Here is a 17,188-nt window from a genome sequence, read left to right on the forward strand (position 1 = left end):
CCCGTTGTTGCATAACGGCGCATCCCTTCATGCAATAAAGATAGCCGTTAGCTTGGAGAAAACGTGCATAAAAGATGTGGTGTTTCAGTGAGTGGTTCTTTCTTTCCTTGGCAAATCGTAAATACATTCTGGCTTACATAGTTCACGCCAGGAGACGCAACATGTTCACTGACTGATCCGTTGATGCACGGGAAGGAAGGCAGTTCACCCATTGACTTGTCCGCGAACGGGAAAGTCAAATTCGTTCCCTCACTCATCCGTTCTCGAAATGGTGATTTGCATTTCCAGTTCATCGCGAGAACGGATGAGTGAGGGAACGAATTTGACTTTGACTTTCACTGACTCGTTGGTGAACGGGAAATGCAATTCACAATTCGTTCGTGAACGGGAAGTTACGTCATTTTCTTCTTCGTTTTGTTTTACGGCGAGGTGGCACCAGCGTCAATGGGCATTACCGACACCTACTGGTTGAAGTTATATGAAAGGAAAAAAAACCGAATCACTTTATGAAGTGATTCGTTCACTCTCGTTCACTGAAACGATTCGTTCTTTTTGAACGAATCGTTCACTCACGAGTCAACACTAATACGTACCATCCAGGATGGACAAGTGAGGGTTCCATAGTGTAGTGGTTAGTGCTCTGGACTCTCACTCTAACGACCCGAGTTCAAAACCAAGTGGGACCTAAAGTCTTTTATCACGGGAAGATTTTGCAACACAATTCCTCGTGTGCTCTAACCCTAACCCTAACCCTAGCTCTAACCCTAGCTCTATCCCTAGCTCTAACCCTAGCTCTATCCCTGGCTCTAACCCTAACCCTAGCTCTAACCCTATCCCTAACCCTGGCCCTAACCCTAGCTCTATCCCTAGCTCTAACCCTAGCTCTAACCCTAACCCTAGCTCTAACCCTATCCCTAGTTCTAACCCTGGCTCTAACCCTAACCCTAGCTCTATCCCTAGCTCTAACCCTAACCCTAGCTCTATCCCTGGCTCTAACCCTAACCCTAGCTCTAACCCTATCCCTAACCCTGGCTCTAACCCTAACCCTAGCTCTATCCCTAGCTCTAACCCTAACCCTAGCGCTAACCCTAACTCTAAACCTAATTTTAGCTCTAACCCTAACCCTAATTGTAACACTAACCCTAGCTCTAACCATAAGCTTTAGTGCATTGGTTATATGGGGCAGCACACGACAACTGTTTTTCCATGATAAAATATTATAGGTTCTACTGGGGTTTGAACCCCGGTCGCTGGGGTAAAAGTCCAGAGCACTAACCACTACACTAAGGAACCCTCACTCTTATGGAATGGAACATATATGGTTTTATGGAGCATCTCACAAACGAATAGTGGCAGATTGTCGACTGTGAGACTGGAAGGTTGTGGGTTCAAACTCCGGCCGGGTCATACCAAAGACTATAAAAATGGGACCCATTGCCTACCTGCTTGGCACTCAGCATCAGAGAGTGTTAGATCTCCAAATGATTCCCGGGCGCGGCACCGCTGCTGCTCACTGCTTCCCTCTACCCCAAAATCACACGGGGATCGGTTAAATGCTGAGGACAAATTTCACCACACCCAGATGTGTGTGTGTGTGTGACGATCATTGGGACTAACTTTTTTAGAGAATAAGGTCCCGGAAGATCAGAAAAATCTAATGTCGAGTTACGGGAATGTTATTATACAGAATAAAGGTACTTCTATTTTTTTCATCATTTGATTCATATTCATTATGATTAACATATTAAGTATGGGGGAAAAGTCGACAAATTCTAAGAAATAGGCCACGTGCACTTATCTTGCTGCAAGGACTCCGAACACACGTCAACCAGTGTCTGCAAAGAAAAGCATGCGTGCACCGAACTCTGGTCTTGCTTGCTCAAAGTGAACACCGTCCACAGCCACCATGATTGGCTTTTTTCTTTCTTTGTTTTCGCAAATCTTCCAGTCAGGTCAGTGTTATATCAGCTTCGACTCTCCAGTTCGTCACCGCGTGCTTGTTTGCAGCTGGTGAGATGCTCACAATCGCATTTGTGCCGAATGCTAACTTGCGTCATAGGTGAAGTTAGTTGCGAATCGCGTGGCATTGTGGGATGTGGCTGCCATTTTGGAACTAGCGGTTTCCATGGTGAATGTAAACAAAACTTTGCGGACGCTGCATGACGTTGATTCGTAGTTTTTGTATTGGTGCACTGCCCTCTGCTGGCTAAATTATCAAACTTCCAAATCCAACGGGATTAAATCAATTTAAAACTGACAACGTTTTGAGTTTTTGAATTTCGTAAATGACATCCTAACATCCTTGTTTTTTCATAAAAACAAAATAACAGCTGTGACCCAAGAGATGTTTATTGTCCAAAATCCTGTAACTTTTATTCTTCAGATGAAACATCCAGATGTTTATTGCAGTCATTTTTTTTCGCATTAATAAATGTTCACTCAGTAATAAATTATTTTATTTTCTCCAGGCTGGATAGGTGTGAACGAGCGCACCTTTATTGCTATCAAACCAGACGCCGTGCAGCGGAAACTGGTGGGTGAAATTGTGCAGCGTTTTGAGAGGAAAGGGTTCAAACTGGTGGCACTGAAACTTGTGCAGGTATAAAAGTGCACCACCTACAGTACGTTCTTTATTTCTTATTTTCATACATTAATTATGTGCATGTCTCAGGCATCAGAGGATCTTCTTTTGGACCATTATTGGGATCTGCGGAACAAGCCTTTTTTCAGTGAACTGATTCACTACATGAGGTCTGGTCCAGTGGTTGCCATGGTGAGATGTTCTTGTGTTAAAATGGTACTTATATTAAACTAAGTTAATGGCTCCATTATGTTTTTCTATTCACTGAAGTGGAAGCCTCTTAGAAACGCATTCCTTATTTGCATTTTTGCTTGCGACACAGCTGTATTTTCATGAATTTGTTGCATACAATAATAGAAAATAACATGAACCTCTCTTTGAACACACATAATAATGGCTGTGTGTTGATTCAGGTATGGCAGGGTCTCGATGTAGTCAAGACAGCACGCAAAATGTTGGGCGAGACCAATCCGGCTGAGTCTCTCCCTGGGACTATTCGTGGAGACTCCTGCGTGGATGTAGGAAGGTAAGAAAAACTGAGGCAAAAAAAAACTATTTAAAAAAAAAACAAAAAAACTATGTTTGCACGCTGCAGGAATGTGATCCACGGCAGCGACTCTGTTCAGAGCGCCCAAAAGGAAATCTCCCTGTGGTTCAAGAAGCAGGAGCTTCAAATGTGGGAGCGCAACAGCATGCCCTGGATCTACTGACGACGACAACGCAGATTCTGCCTTTCAGTTTTGTCATCAGGATTTGGTGTTGCTCACTTGTTCCAGTGTGAGTGGAGGTGTACTTAATTCAATTACAATTTTGAGGGTGAAAAAGATGCGAGGTATGACTATAATTGAACACCAGCTTTGTTATTAATAAATAAAAGGCGAGAAATGACACACATAGTACCAAACACTAGCTGGCTAATATTCCGTTTAAATAATGAAAATGCACTTTGCTTCTATAGCTCATGCATTCGTGCTGTGAGCATCGTGACCAAATTAGGAATAAATAAATGTGTCCATTGTTTACTTGAATCATAGTTTCAGTATTACTATTTTGCCATCTTTTGTCCACTAGATAGGTCAGAAAAGTATAAGTGAAAATGTCAAAAAGCAAATTGTACATTTAAACATCCAGCTTATCGATTCGTTTTGTGATGTTACATGACGGGTGTGTTTTGCTCACATAAAATATTTCTTAAGTCATCTTGTATTATGATATATTGCATATACACACAAAGACCTCAACTTTGCTGTTTATCAGCACACGTATGTTTAATATAACCCACACTGAGCTCAATGCATGAATTTTCCATCGTGACCAAAGAGGGATGGGTTTTGTAGACATTTACAGCGACCTGTACACACAGTAACAAGAAATCCACCTGCTTTTTTGTCACCTGAAGCACCGCATTGACATCAGATCTTTAATTTACATCAGGGAGCTGCAGGTCCTCTCAACTGTTTCTATTGACCAATATCTCTTTAGGTTTGAGGTGAACATGCCTTCACCATCTAATCCATCCATTATTAATCAAGTAGTATTCAATTGTTAATATTCCCACAAGGGTATTGGATGAAAGATTACTATTGTCTACTTGAAATGTAATTGTCAGTCATAGCATCTTTTAAAATATTTTTGGTACATACAATAGATTTTGGGGAGGGGGGGGGGCTTTGAGCTGGAGAATTCTGGGTTCACTGGGTGGCGAACTAAAGGAAGAGAAGGAACCATGGGGCTGATGCAGGACTAGAGAGTGCTTGAAGGGTGAATACACGACAGAGAAAACGGGATATTTATGAAGCTGAGTTACAAGGCCCACAATGATATTTGGAATGCCCTGATGGGGACGGTAAAAGCAGGGCAGGTAGATTAGGAACGTACAAGGCATTAAAGGTTAGTAGTTGATGGGGCACAAGGGACGATGCACAGCTTGTACAGTAATGGATTTAGAAGGGAGAACTTATACGTGACCAGGGATTTATATTACAGAGTTTGGAAGGAGATAGTGAGGGGAGAAGTCACTCGGGTATGTAAGACACTTGCCACACGATGATGTGGCTCCGCTCTGCTTTGCACAAAGCGGGTTTGACCTGTGTGGTGTCGTCGCTTTCACCTTCCTCTGTCTCATCATCCTCGCCATCCCCTGAGGGGAAAAACAAAAATGTTTTTAAAATGAAGATGGATCAAATGACTTTCTTGCTGAGTGAATGCTCACCTATGCGGAAGTCAATGTAACCCTCTCCACCACTGAGTACCAAAACATTTTGAACACTTTGGGCCTCCGTCTCCGGGGGGGCCGTGGAGCCTGGACCTTCTGTCGGGCTATCTAGCACACTGCCGTTCAGTGTGGCTAGAACATTGCCTTGTAGAAACAATAAAAAGGGCATAAGAGTAGGACTAAATGTGTCATGAGAGATTCAAGAAATGTCTTATACATTTAAAAAAAAAAAAAATTAATTAATTGGTCCAAAATTAATGATGTAATGTCTGTTGTTTAAAATATCAAAACCCAATTTTTAAATGCATCATAAATATATTTGAACACACAAGATGTTAAGAAAATACTAAAAAAAAATACTACTAAAAAAAAAACACTAACCTATACAATTTATAATAGAATACTGCACATTTAATTGACCGCAGCAACAAGGCCTACCGGGGACTGTGACGAAGAACTTAACAGCATCACGGTGTCCGTGGAAACAGAGCTGCGCCTGCGCCATGGAGCAGTAAGGGATGAAGCTTCCGTTGCTTTTCTCCGAGCCGTCGTCACCGTACACGTGGATCACGCCCCCGGAAGATGTCGGAGATACTTTATTAGCTGAGGGGAAATCACAGAAAAACTTGCCAATGTGAATATGGTTATTTTGTTGCAATATCCAAGCAGCACGTGTGTTTAAGAACAGGGCCAAAAAAAAAAAAGAACTTAAAAATACCAGGAATCGCAAATTAGAGTGATGGGATTCCCGCACACCTGCATGCAGTAAGCCACACCAACAATATCCCACTGAAGTCATCAATACAGTGTAGCAAAGATGAACAACATGCAAAGCAACCAGCAACCAAGGGAATGTCATGAAGTTCAGCTAGAAAACAAATCAACCACTATTAAGACAATTGGACTTGTTGAACTTGAATGCTAACATGCAACATAGTCAATGCTGCCATCTTGCAGCCAATAGCATTGACCGTTGCTACTATTTGAGTTAGCATGTTAGAAAGCTGATGCAGAATTAAGCATCAGAATCAATATTTTAGACAATCACCTCCTTTTTCAAATATTTTCATTTTAGTCTTATTAAAAGGGACACATAGGCAGGTGAAGAGGAGGGCCAGTAGCGGGAGGAAGGAGCACTCCCACTTACCCCTCAAACCCAGGAGTTGTCCCCGGTGAAGGACCACGGCTACAGGAAGAGGAGGAAAGGGAGAAGGAAGAGGATGATGAGGAGGAAGGAGAGCAGAGGAGAAAGTAGAGAAACAGTAGGAGAAACCCACTCAGGGGACAATACTTACACTGTTCGAGTGAATGAGAATTATCCCTGAATTTACCAAAGCAACCCAAAATGTTCTCAACCTCGACAGATTAAGGAGCTAAATGATGGTGCTGCAATGTAAACACACTAAACTCACAACAAACGGATGACAAAATAAAGATTGTAAGAGCCGCCGAGCTGTAAACAACTGTTGAGATGAGATTTGTTATCACTCGGGTCATTCTGCACATCTGATGCAAAACACACTCACTCTCTGTTAGTGGGATGGAGATGATCACGCCATTTCCAGTCCCCACCCACAGGCGATTTCCACCAATCAGGAGAGCCGTGATGCGTACGAATGAGAAGCCCAGCTTGCCGGTGCCTGTGGAGGAAAAGATGAGATTCAGGCAGAATGTCCTATCTATCCATCCATCCGTCTGTCTGTCCTCTGACCGAGCATCTTGCTGACGTAGGGCTCGATGTCCACATCTTGAAGATGTTGGTGCGTATGGGCGTGGTAGAGGCGCAACGTGGAATCCAGCCGGATGGACACCCACACGCCGTCGCCGATCCAAGCAAGCTGGCGCACCTGGCTCTCCCTCCGAGGGTGGGCGTCGAAGGACTTCTGTGGGAGGTGAAGTGAGCACGTGACACCAGTTTCACGGCGGACAAAGAAGGGAAAAGACGAGACTGGCCTCGATCTGCATGCTTTTGGGCTGAATGACGTGGATCTTGTTCTTGTAGCCGCACCACACTTTGTCGTGCACGACGGCCATGCAGCGGATGGAATGATGAGGTCGGCCCAGGTCCATGAGGTGGTAGTTGGACAAATCCCATTGGCCGTCTGCGTGAATGGAAAAACTTCAGGGCTAGCAGCCAAAGATGATCTGAATCACTGACCTACATTTAAAACATGCATTACCCTCTGATCTGTGGAATATGGCGAGGGTCCCGTCAGCCAGAGCCACCAGCACGCGACCCTTCACGTGCCTGCCGTGGAGAGAAAGCACAACTTGGTCTCACTGGACAACAGCAACCAAAAAAATCAAGGAAAGGTTCTTACACCAGGCTGAGCACAGAGTCTTTGAGTTTGATGGAGTGGAGACAATTTTTCCAGTTGCCAACTGCGGAGTGGACATAAAGCCTGGAGGGTGACAGAGAAGAGTCTTATCATGTTTGATGCATGATTAACCTGAAATGCCATTGCGCATACTGACCAGCCGTTCTGAGCCCCGAGCCACATGGTGGGTGCCATACTGGTGTAATTCTTCACCTCTTCACCAGCATCTTCTATTTCTGGCGGCACTGACGTTTCCTCTTTGGACTGCCCGGCGGCCCTGTGTGGACAGAGAGCATGCAGAGCTCCGTCTCCTCTTCACCGTCTCTGCACGTTCACGCTTTTGATTCCACCTGTCAGTGGCATCCGCTGAACGAGGCGGCGGGTCGGTGAACACGTGCTCCATGAACGGCCCGGAAGGAGCCGATCTGAGTTCTGTTTGACTGGACGTTGACTCTGGAACTTCGGTGGCCTCTGTGGCCTCCTCGGCCGACTGGGTCGGGAGAATCTTGCTGCTTGCGGGGGGAGCGACGGGGGCTAAAGCGCATGATTTGAAATTAACGTGACATCTGACAGAGTGGACATTGTCTCACCTCCCTTGCGGTTAATATAAATAAAACGTATTCGCTATGCGCCCACCTTGTCCTTTGTCCATTATGGGAGTGTCAGTGCGTGAGGAGCAGTTGCTACGGGCAACACTGCAGTTAGTGGCGCAACCCACTAGCGTGATACCAGCCAACATACCCTCCACGCTGCCGGCATCTTCGCCACCCCCTGCACCACCATCACCTGGATCCAACACAATCTCACCAGCCGGATAGTCGCTCTCACTAGCAGCTGGATACGCACGTAATCAAAACATTTAAAGGAGACGTCAAGTCCAAGACCGCCGTAAAAGTCGGTGAGAGAACCTAACCTGGCACGCTGGAGATGCAAAGCACGTGAGCATTGCAAACGTTGAACTGGTCCACGAGCGAGCCCGGCTGGTTGGCGTCGATGATCACCACCTTGCTGGCTGAGTGTGTGCTGGTGAGAATCCAAACACGGCTGCTCATGGTGTCTGCTTCCTGCAGCTCCTTGGACTGGAGGAGGAGAGGAAGGTTAGAGGAGCAATAATACTCCTCATCTTAAATTTAAACTTTTTTTTTTTTTTAAATGTGGCTACTAGCAGAGTTTTACTATTTTTAATTCCCACCAATGGGAGCAACTGAGAGGCCATGATCACTGGGAGACAGTCTGACCTTCCTCTTCTCAGGAGAGTTGTGGTTGCTCATCTTGCCTCCTTCATTCTCTTCTGCATGCAGAGGGTCGCTTCCACTGGAGATGGCTTTTAGTGCTTCTGACTCCTGGCTGCAGGCTTTCCATCCTGCCAGGTCCACTCCGGCAGCACACCAGAGCTGAGGCAAGCACAAATAGGAGCGTTCAGACTTGTAGGTGGACCGTTTTATATTATTCTCCATGAGCCAGCAACAAAAATGTTTTACATTTTAACAGTTCAGCTCTATTGCGTGATCAAATTTAAGCCAGAAAATGTTTGATTGATTATCAAAGAATCAAAGTGCAGTGGTTAAATTTCATCTGGATCTATTTAATTAGAAGAAAAAAAACCTCACCTTTCTATTGGGGTCTTTCTCAACCAAGGGCCGACAGTAGACGGGGACGGGAACGTTCTTCATGCGGTTGTCTTCTTTCTCACCGGTGGTCTAAAAGCAAAATGTAGCAATACAAGCCAAGCAAAGTATTTCATTGCTGCGTTGCTGGCCACGACATAAAAATAAGCTAGTCTCGTGAGTCGGATTCTGAGAGGATGCACATAATGGGTGTTTAAAGGACATTCAAGCTGCCATCACTTGCCTGTTGTCTTTTCAACTGGCTGTCCTGAGCGCTGTCCGTCTGACCACCAGTCTGGATAAGAATCACGAATCGGATTTTTTGTTAAAAGGATAACTTATTTGACTTTAAGGCCTTATCACGCGGGATCTGGAACCATGAGGCCAATGAGGGCAGAACGTGGGACCCTGCATGCTGGGTATACCTGTTTGAAACGTGGCGGCACGCTCCAGCCACAGGCTTGCATGATGCCGTCGTCGCGGCGCATGTGCTCGCGCACCTGCCGGTACTGTTCCCGCCGTTGCTCTCGGCGGGCCAACAGTGCCGAGTCACTGAGGAGAGACGCAACACCGTTACTGGCCAGTCTGGAAGCAACGGCCAGGCGGCGGGAGCGAGGAGAGAGAGAGCCAAGCGTTAGCGAGCAGCCACCAGCCAGTCACACAAAACACAAAGAAATTGCCACATCACGGCTCATCATGATATCATGTAAATTCGAATGATCACTTTTTTTCACTTTATCGTGCATGAGGAGATTCAAATTAGCAAAAAGCCAGCAAAGCGGCGAGGCGTTGACGCGGAGCGGAAGGCAGCCAGGGTGCGTGCTCACTCTTCTGGGAAGAACTCCAAGGTGCGGTTGGAGGTGGAGATCTGACACATGGTGTGGCTGCGCCGTTGAGGGAAGCCCGCCGGTGAGGGCGACTTGTAGTGAATGTTGACGCTGTAGTACGGACGCTTGACAGGCGGCGGACTGGACGATGAGCTGAAGAGACGTGCAAAGCTGGAGGGATGCAGAAATATGACCGTTTATTCCATTTTGGGTAGCACGAGATTGTAAAGACATTTTCAAAGCGCAAACTTACAACTGCCAGATGGTAGACTTCTTTTTCTCTTGGATTGCAGGACTCTCACGGGAAGCCCTGGAGGAAAGAAAACAGTACATTATTATAAAGTACAGCTGAACACAATCACTCATTTGGATTTTTAAATAATTTCATTCATTGGCATACTTAAATGATCTCTCATAAAACCTAGATTTACATATTGACAAGTCTCGCTTTGGCGCCATCTTGTGGCATCCTGTTGCAGATAAATGAGGTAACAAACTGAGTGTTACCATCATAACAGTCCAACTTTTTTTTTAAATCTTTTCTTTGCTCTCCATACCTTATCATCTCTGTCCACCGCACAGCCTCCTGCAACTCCATCAGCCTCTCCTTGTACTGGTTCCTCTCCATCAGCACCCTCGCCATCTCTACCCTGGTAAACCGCCGCCTCTGAGTCATGGTCATATCGCCATCTTGTATGGGAGATGAAAACTGGACGGAGAGAAGCAAATGTTGAAATACACTCCAGAGCTGTTTTACAGCTGTGTTGAGAATTGAGGAAGACTCACGTCATCGTTTCCTTCATCCTTGGAGTCCCGAGATGCTCCAAGAGCCTCTGCCCTTAACCTGCATATATTAAGTGCTTATATTACCAAACTAGGCAAGAAATTGGATCTTTGATATAAAATATTCTTTCTTAGGATCCCTTTTAGTTCACAATCATTTTCACCTCCGTAGTTCTTCCTCCAGCTCCTTGACTCTGGCGTCCATTTTGTTTTTGGACTGCCGCAGGGCCTCCAGTTCCTCCCGAAGCACCTCGTGCTCGCTGGACAGCTCATCCACTTTGGCGATAAGATCGTCTTTAACGATGTTGAGAGCATTTCTGTGAAGGAGGAATGAGAGTTAGAGTTTTATAGGAACACATTCCAGGCTAAAAAATATGATTCTAAAATGGGATGCCCGGAAGTCTAATGGGGCGATTCTACGTTTCTTACTTGGTCTCTAGAAGCTGTTTGTTCTCCGTCAGCAGGTTCTCCACCTCCTTGCCCATCCCTGAAGCACAAACGTGTTCTTAAGATAGGCCAAGAATTTTTTTGTCAAAAGAAAACAAGCGAGTGACTTCACTAAATATCTGATGTAATGCTAACAGTATATTTTTTTTTAAGATGAAAAATTATACAATGGCCCCACGTGTCATTTTATTCAATAGAATATGTTTAACTGTGTTTTATGAAATGCAAAGAAGGCAAAATATGTAAAAAAGCCACACAAGTGGGCTATTAGCAAATATGAGCGGAAGCAAAGCGCCTTACCAAAGAAATCATCTCGGACTGCAGGCAAAAGAAGAAGGGAGGGAACGGAGAGGAAGGAAAGATGATGGATAGAGAAGGAAAAGGGAGGTTAAGGTTGGAGACGGAAAACGCTGTTAAAAATTCATCAAGTTTAGATAAGGACGGTTAAAAAAAAAAAAAAATGACATCAAATTGGCCAAAATTACCTGCTGAACATTTTTAAAAACAATATCATTAGTAAGATTGCTATAAAAAAAGGAGTGTAATATTTATGCAATATATTTTATTTAACAAAAAAAATATTACAATGCAATATTAAAAAATCGTTACTGCTACACTTAATGATGATCAAGCAATTGTTCCGAACCTCCGATGTTAATTTTCTATTAGAATTAGAAATAAATAACTACTCATTAAAATTAAGGGGAGTTTTGCCGAGCAGCAAGAGGTGAGAGGTGAGCGACAGGAAGAAAAGAACATGTTCCAATACACACCTGAGAACTCGCCTAAAGGTGTCACCCGTGGAAGCACGATAAGAGACAAAAGAAAAAAAAAATGTGCCACATTAACAGAATATAATAAGCACTTCCTTCAATGTCAGCATTCCAATTGGAAAAAAATTCAACTTGATTTTTTCCTTTTTCTGTTTGTTGTCTTAGCACAACAGAAGCATAAATAAAAAATAAACAAGACAAATGAATGAAGCATTGTGGGTAACAAAAGCTGCCAGTCAGGATCCCGGCAAGACTGCAGTGGCGCATGAATTGCCGAGCTGCAGCAGCATATTTTATATTTCAGCCCACTGATTCTTTTCTGAGCGCTGACGTTAGCATATGAGCATTTACGTGATCATTGCGATTTCCATACCAAGAAGCTCTGCCCCGGCATCGACGTCTCCGATGATGTCCGACTTGGCGTCTTTGATTTCGTGGTACAAAGAATCCGTGTTGATTCCAAAGGCTTCGTTGACTATTCCCTGCGAGGGGCTGCGAAAGCGACACCACAAACCGTACTGGTCATTTGTGCACCTCAAAATTGAAGACACCCTGTCTAAATTTTTGCTCACCTGTTTCCTCCATACACTCGAGGATCCACACACATGTCCAACTCGGGAGTAGAATCGATGATCTCCTGAAACTCTGACCATTCATCACTGCTTCCCATACCTGCCAAACAGAAAATGTCAGCTGCATAATGCTTGGCGGATGCTAGTTTTCGTTAGCCTTACCGATGCTCACGTTCCTGGTTTCCTGGGAAACCTGGACTTCCATATTCCGGCTGAGCCGCTTAGCGTTTTTTCTGCCCCGGTTGCCGGCCCGCATCGTCTCAAACTCGGAGGCGGGAAGGAAGCCTTCGTTGATGGGGGTGACAGTGGCGGAAGGGACGGAGGAGGTGGGCGTGTTGGACTTGCTTCCAGTGCTGCTGGGGGTGGCCGCCACAGAGTCAGACTCCGATCCGTCCTCCTTTTGTGGATGTGGCATGAGAGGAACGAGAGACAAAAATATTAACTATGAGCATCGCAAACAGGTGGCGGAGTGATGAAACTGCTAAAACATCGGCATGACCCATTTTATCTTAAGAATTGGAGTTTTAACAAATATCAACTTTTGGACATTATTTCATTTTGTTTGTATCATTCTTAAATAACAGAAAGAAGGGGTCACGCCAAGACAGCTATAAATGTTTAAAATGAACAAAAATTGCAGAACAGTATTACATAAACATATATAACAAAAAAAAATCCAAAAGCCTTGACAAAACAAAAACACGAGTACACAAGGCAGAATCTTTATGATCACGAAAAAACGATCACAAAGCTAAAAAGAAAAGCCATCAAAAAGGACCCCAGCTTGCTTGAGTCAGCAGAGAAACAAACAAATTGTGGTTTTAGAGTTCAATGAGAATGACACCGTTGCATCACAAGTGACACAAGCAGGCATGAAGGGTGGTCCTTGGAGGCGGTAAGGCTGGCCACGCCCCGCAACAGCCAGCAGTTGCCAGAGGTGGGAGCAAGTCACTTCATCTATGTGCAAGTCCTAAGTTTCAAGTCTTAACCTTGCAGTCTTAACTTTGCATAATAGCCATTTTGCACTTGAGTATCTCGACTCGTCAAGTCCTGCAGTTCAAGTCAAAGTCAAGTCTTGCCTACGTTTTAGCGAGTCCCAAGGTCCTAAAACTGGCGACTCCGGTTTGACTCGAGTCAAGCCGTGTGACTTAAGTCCCCCACCTCTGGCGGTTGTGGAGAAAAAAGATGGCCGCCGTCTGTCCCACCTGATAGGCCGAACTGAGGGTGGACTGGCCGAGCTCGCTGACCTGCCAGATGTCTTTCCCGGGCATCATCCTAGCCCCCCCGAGACCCCCACGTACCATGCCCTCGCCGCTGGGGTACAGGCTCAACGATGGCGGCCGCTCTGCTTTGCTGTTGGCGGGGGAACACACAAAGACCAAACGTGAGTTGTGCTTTCAGAATATCGACCGTTTTTTTTTTATTATTATTCTCAAGATGACTTTTGACAGAGACTGAAATGCAAGCAGGCAGATTTAGGGAATTGAGAGAAAAGGTGGGGGAGGGCACTTGCATGTTGGATTTACCTTTTCCTCCATGTGTGACGGTGACTGTGCACACAGCAGCACAGACAGCAAGCCAGCAAGACACACAGTCTCAGATTAGCGAGAGACACACGATCGGAAAATGACAAGACACATGAAAGCACACTCTTAAATGTCAGATGACGAGCCAGTCGATTCTTCTTTGCTAGCTTTTTAAAGCTGGAGGTATTTTATATATATTTGGTCTTTTATTGTTTTGCTAAATGCCCTATCCCTTGTTTTTGGTCATCTCAGTTTGTACGTGTGATGGACCCTGACAAACAAATGGTAGCGGCAGTGCAGTGAAGATATGAGAGGCCTGATACATATAAGATGAAACATAAAATATCACATTTGAAATCTTCACACAAATACTCCCACGGCAACATGTGCACACACACACAACTCACGTTCGTCCACTGCCGTCTGATTGGCCGCTTCCAGTCTGCTGTAATTTGGAACGCTCGATATGCTCCACATACGTCTGGATCATCTTAAATAATAGAGTGAGAAATCGAAAAGATGAATAAGTAAATATTGTCACCCTTTTCAATTGGCAGTTACCTCAGTGTGGCGTTGGTGCAGAGCGTTGTATTCTTTCTTCATGTCAGACTCTCTTTCCTCCAACCGTGTGACTAAAAAAACAAACAAATCATTTACATTGTATTGGTGCATATGATATTTATGTAAACAGAATTTCACGATATATTTTTGGATGGATTTTTTTTTTTAATTTTAAAAATTACAAGTGACTTTGAGCTTGGAGTGAGATTTTTACTCTACTCACTTTGGTCAGCATAGTTCTTGGACTTCAGCTCCAGTTGTTTCCCCTGCAGCTCTAAAAACTCAACTTGCACCTGGAGTTCCTTCTTATCTTCTTCTAGCTCATCCTCAAACTCAATGAATTTCTAGAGGAGATGATAAGTGAGCACACAATCCAAAATGATGAACATGAATAAAATCATTTTACAACAATCACCCTGACAAACTCAAAATAATTGCATATCTTGGTAAGATTGTCAGGTAAGAGACATTGAGGTTTTTTTTTTAGCATTAGCATTAGCGTGCGTCTATTAACCTTGTAATCTGAGCCGCTCTTTGCTGCTCTTCATAGTAGATGTTCTTGTTGCACTATTTTTTACTTCTTGCAAGCACAAATCAAGTTACAGTGCCAGACCCATTCATGATATTGATTTCTCATGATGATGTCCTCCCCTCCCCCATTGTGGCCTTATGATTATCGCCTACTGTTTTTGTCTTGCATTTGTTTTGCGGGATCACGGGAAATGGAGTTCTCAAATGTCACAACAAACAGTGGTTGATCAATGTGACGTTGGAAAAGAGTGACTCACTTCCTCGGCCTGCTTGCGCAGCGCCTTCTCCCTCTCGTACTGTGTGATCAGCTGCTCGTTGTCCTCCTTCAGGAGCTCCAGCTCCACCTCGTGTTCCTGGTTCTCCAACAGCACGGCGTCCAGGTTCTCCAAGACGTTCACCACCAGCGGCATCAGCTCCTTTACTACCTCCTCGTCGTAGCTGCGGATCAGCCTCTCAAACTCCCGGTAGATGCTGTTGGCCAGGCCCGACACTCGCTCCGACATGACGGTGCAGGAGCCATAGTCATCCTGGTAATAGGGTTGGAAAAATCCAGTAAGTGTTAAGATATTGTATGGATGTTTGTGTGTGATCAAACAAAATGGAGGCGAGATAAACAGTTGGACCAACTAAAGACTCTTATCCAACATATTAAAATGATATTGTGAAAGGAGAGGTTCCCAAAACTCTCATGGAGATTTAACCCCTTAGCAATCCTACCTGGTAGACCACCTCGTCTATCTGTAGCTCCATCATCGTGGCTGCTGCAGCTGGCTCCGGTGAGCCAGATGAGGACTTTCAAAGACCTTGTCGACTGTCGAGATGTTTTTGGATCAAGTCAACGCAGAAGAAACGTGTAAATCCGCATAACAGTCAACTCGGGGAAGGGCACGAAAAATATACAGAGGGCCACTCCTCCTCCCCCGCCACCAGCACGTCGTGTCACGGCCCAGCTAGTTGACTCCCTCCGAATAACACAATGTACCGAATTGAGCGACGGTGGAACCGTGCTGCTGTTTCTCCAATGGATGTGGTATCACCGGCGCCATGGCGAGTGATAAGCGAGAGATGCCTTCGTCGATAATGCCGCACCTGCCTCTCAGCAGCCGCAGCCACCGAGCACAGCCATTGCTGGCTCGGGAAATAAATACATAAATTAATAAATACAATAATAAATAAGAGCAATAACGACGACCTACGTCAATGTGAAGACATTGGTGCCATTTTTTTCGGGGTCGGGAGGTGATCGTGATGTCTCCCAATGGGAGAGGTTCTCGCTACCGTTCGGATGGAGGAGACAGCTGACACGGTGGGGATGACGTCACAGTGACTGCATCAAGTTAGCACAAGGCACCGGAAACTTGGGTGAATGCTGAAAGTTTAAAATCAAGACGAGTTAAACAAAAACTACATCTGTAACTACTACAAAAGTAAAAATATGTATTAATTCAATACATACACGTAAACTGTGCACATAAGCGACGTATTGTTCACGTATAAACTTATTTTGAAGCACAAGTTCTGTGAGATCAAGTCCCATGAAGCTCATGTTTTAATTTTGCAGGGTAAAACCGGAAGTTGACTATTTTCCAAAGCACTTGGCCTGAAAAGTGGTTGGTGATACAATACAATAATAATGACGATGCACTCTGAAACTGATGCTTCTCTGTTCAGACAAAGACAGTCGCTAAAAAGGCTCGGTGATAACCCAGCAAGCCACAGTTATCAGAAAAGTGATTACGAGTATGCTAGAGCTTAATGTTGAAAAAGGAAATGTGGCAATGCAACAGAGAAAACATTGAAGATATGGTGGAACATCAATTTCACGCAAGATGATTTGAAATTGATTTGAGTCACAAGGCCTTGCACTGGAGCACAGTCTGCAGTCATATGGAGAAAATAAGCAAGACACAAAGAAAACACTGAGGAAGGAAACGTGAAGAAAATAAAACTTATCAGTAATTGATGAAAAATTTCCCTTATCACTCTGACTACTGATGTGCTCATTAACCACTTAACTGTGACGTACCGTACCTAAGATGTAAACAATTTGCTTTGGTAACAACCTAAAATGCATATTCTTGTTATGGAATGGTTGTGACAAATTTAATAATCGTGACATTACAGAAATCATTATTTCTGTACACTACAAAAGGTTACCACAAGGTGGCAGTATCTATTGGTCAAAAATCACAGGTAATGATAATTTAATTAAGTGCTGCAACCAGTGCTAAAATATGCATGTTTTTCCTACTGACTGCAGTTGAACAAGATGGATTTTGGGGAAAGACTGAGGGTGATAATACTGAGAGTAAGAATTGTCAAGAACGCTGGAAAACAAGACCTTCTCTGTGTGCTGAATTCACACTGCTATAAACATTCAGGGCATGCGCAGTATTTGTTTTGCAAGTGTCTCACCATTTTCATAGTTACCAGTAAAGCTCAAGTAT

The 17,188-nt window shown here is 44.4% G+C and overlaps 2 protein-coding genes across 17 annotated transcripts; one reads left to right on the forward strand and one right to left on the reverse strand.

Moving 5' to 3' along the window:
- Positions 1-1,806: 1,806 nt before the first annotated feature.
- On the forward strand, positions 1,807-3,778 carry nme3 (NME/NM23 nucleoside diphosphate kinase 3). The gene is made up of 5 exons (XM_037256301.1): positions 1,807-1,952; positions 2,469-2,599; positions 2,672-2,773; positions 2,995-3,107; positions 3,177-3,778. Exons 1-5 carry the CDS (start codon positions 1,907-1,909, stop codon positions 3,289-3,291), a joined length of 507 nt encoding a protein of 168 aa, XP_037112196.1. The 5' UTR covers positions 1,807-1,906; the 3' UTR covers positions 3,292-3,778.
- Positions 3,779-3,970: 192 nt separating this feature from the next.
- On the reverse strand, positions 3,971-16,065 carry mapk8ip3 (mitogen-activated protein kinase 8 interacting protein 3). Of its 16 annotated transcripts, none has more exons than XM_037256291.1 (36): positions 15,459-16,065; positions 14,999-15,268; positions 14,434-14,554; positions 14,211-14,281; positions 14,057-14,139; positions 13,650-13,673; positions 13,329-13,476; positions 12,286-12,520; positions 12,124-12,223; positions 11,925-12,043; positions 11,552-11,563; positions 11,079-11,096; positions 10,761-10,818; positions 10,496-10,648; positions 10,335-10,392; positions 10,106-10,257; positions 9,802-9,858; positions 9,549-9,719; positions 9,147-9,306; positions 8,966-9,016; positions 8,725-8,814; positions 8,353-8,508; positions 8,028-8,193; positions 7,856-7,948; positions 7,751-7,756; positions 7,465-7,648; positions 7,272-7,391; positions 7,118-7,198; positions 6,977-7,044; positions 6,750-6,898; positions 6,508-6,679; positions 6,323-6,436; positions 5,944-5,982; positions 5,235-5,399; positions 4,794-4,940; positions 3,971-4,721 (listed from the first exon to the last, which is right to left on the reverse strand). In XM_037256291.1, the coding sequence occupies exons 1-36, from the start codon at positions 15,492-15,494 to the stop codon at positions 4,597-4,599; spliced, it is 3,972 nt and encodes a 1,323-aa protein (XP_037112186.1). In that variant the 5' UTR covers positions 15,495-16,065; the 3' UTR covers positions 3,971-4,596. The 16 variants fall into 16 exon arrangements, with proteins under 16 accessions (XP_037112186.1, XP_037112176.1, XP_037112179.1 ...); XM_037256281.1 differs by having other exon boundaries at positions 7,751-7,948; positions 15,459-15,869; positions 15,938-16,064; XM_037256284.1 differs by having other exon boundaries at positions 7,751-7,948; positions 9,147-9,273.
- Between the last annotated feature and the right edge of the window lie 1,123 nt (positions 16,066-17,188).

Source organism: Syngnathus acus, chromosome 8 (genome assembly GCF_901709675.1).
Source record: "Syngnathus acus chromosome 8, fSynAcu1.2, whole genome shotgun sequence".
NCBI lineage: Eukaryota > Metazoa > Chordata > Actinopteri > Syngnathiformes > Syngnathidae > Syngnathus > Syngnathus acus.

Bases quoted from the DNA above. Each gene is read 5' to 3' on its own strand.
- mapk8ip3 (XM_037256281.1), bottom strand. From the start codon at position 15,494: ATGATGGAGCTACAGATAGACGAGGTGGTCTACCAG. The intron at 13,477-13,649 runs GTAAATCCAACA...CCCCGCCAACAG, and splicing joins CGTCACACATGGAGGAAAAG to CAAAGCAGAGCGGCCGCCAT. The intron at 10,258-10,334 runs GTGAGTCTTCCT...CTCTCCGTCCAG, and splicing joins AGGATGAAGGAAACGATGAC to TTTTCATCTCCCATACAAGA.
- nme3 (XM_037256301.1), top strand. From the start codon at position 1,907: ATGATTGGCTTTTTTCTTTCTTTGTTTTCGCAAATCTTCCAGTCAG. The intron at 1,953-2,468 runs GTCAGTGTTATA...TATTTTCTCCAG, and splicing joins TTCGCAAATCTTCCAGTCAG to GCTGGATAGGTGTGAACGAG. The intron at 2,774-2,994 runs GTGAGATGTTCT...GTGTTGATTCAG, and splicing joins CTGGTCCAGTGGTTGCCATG to GTATGGCAGGGTCTCGATGT.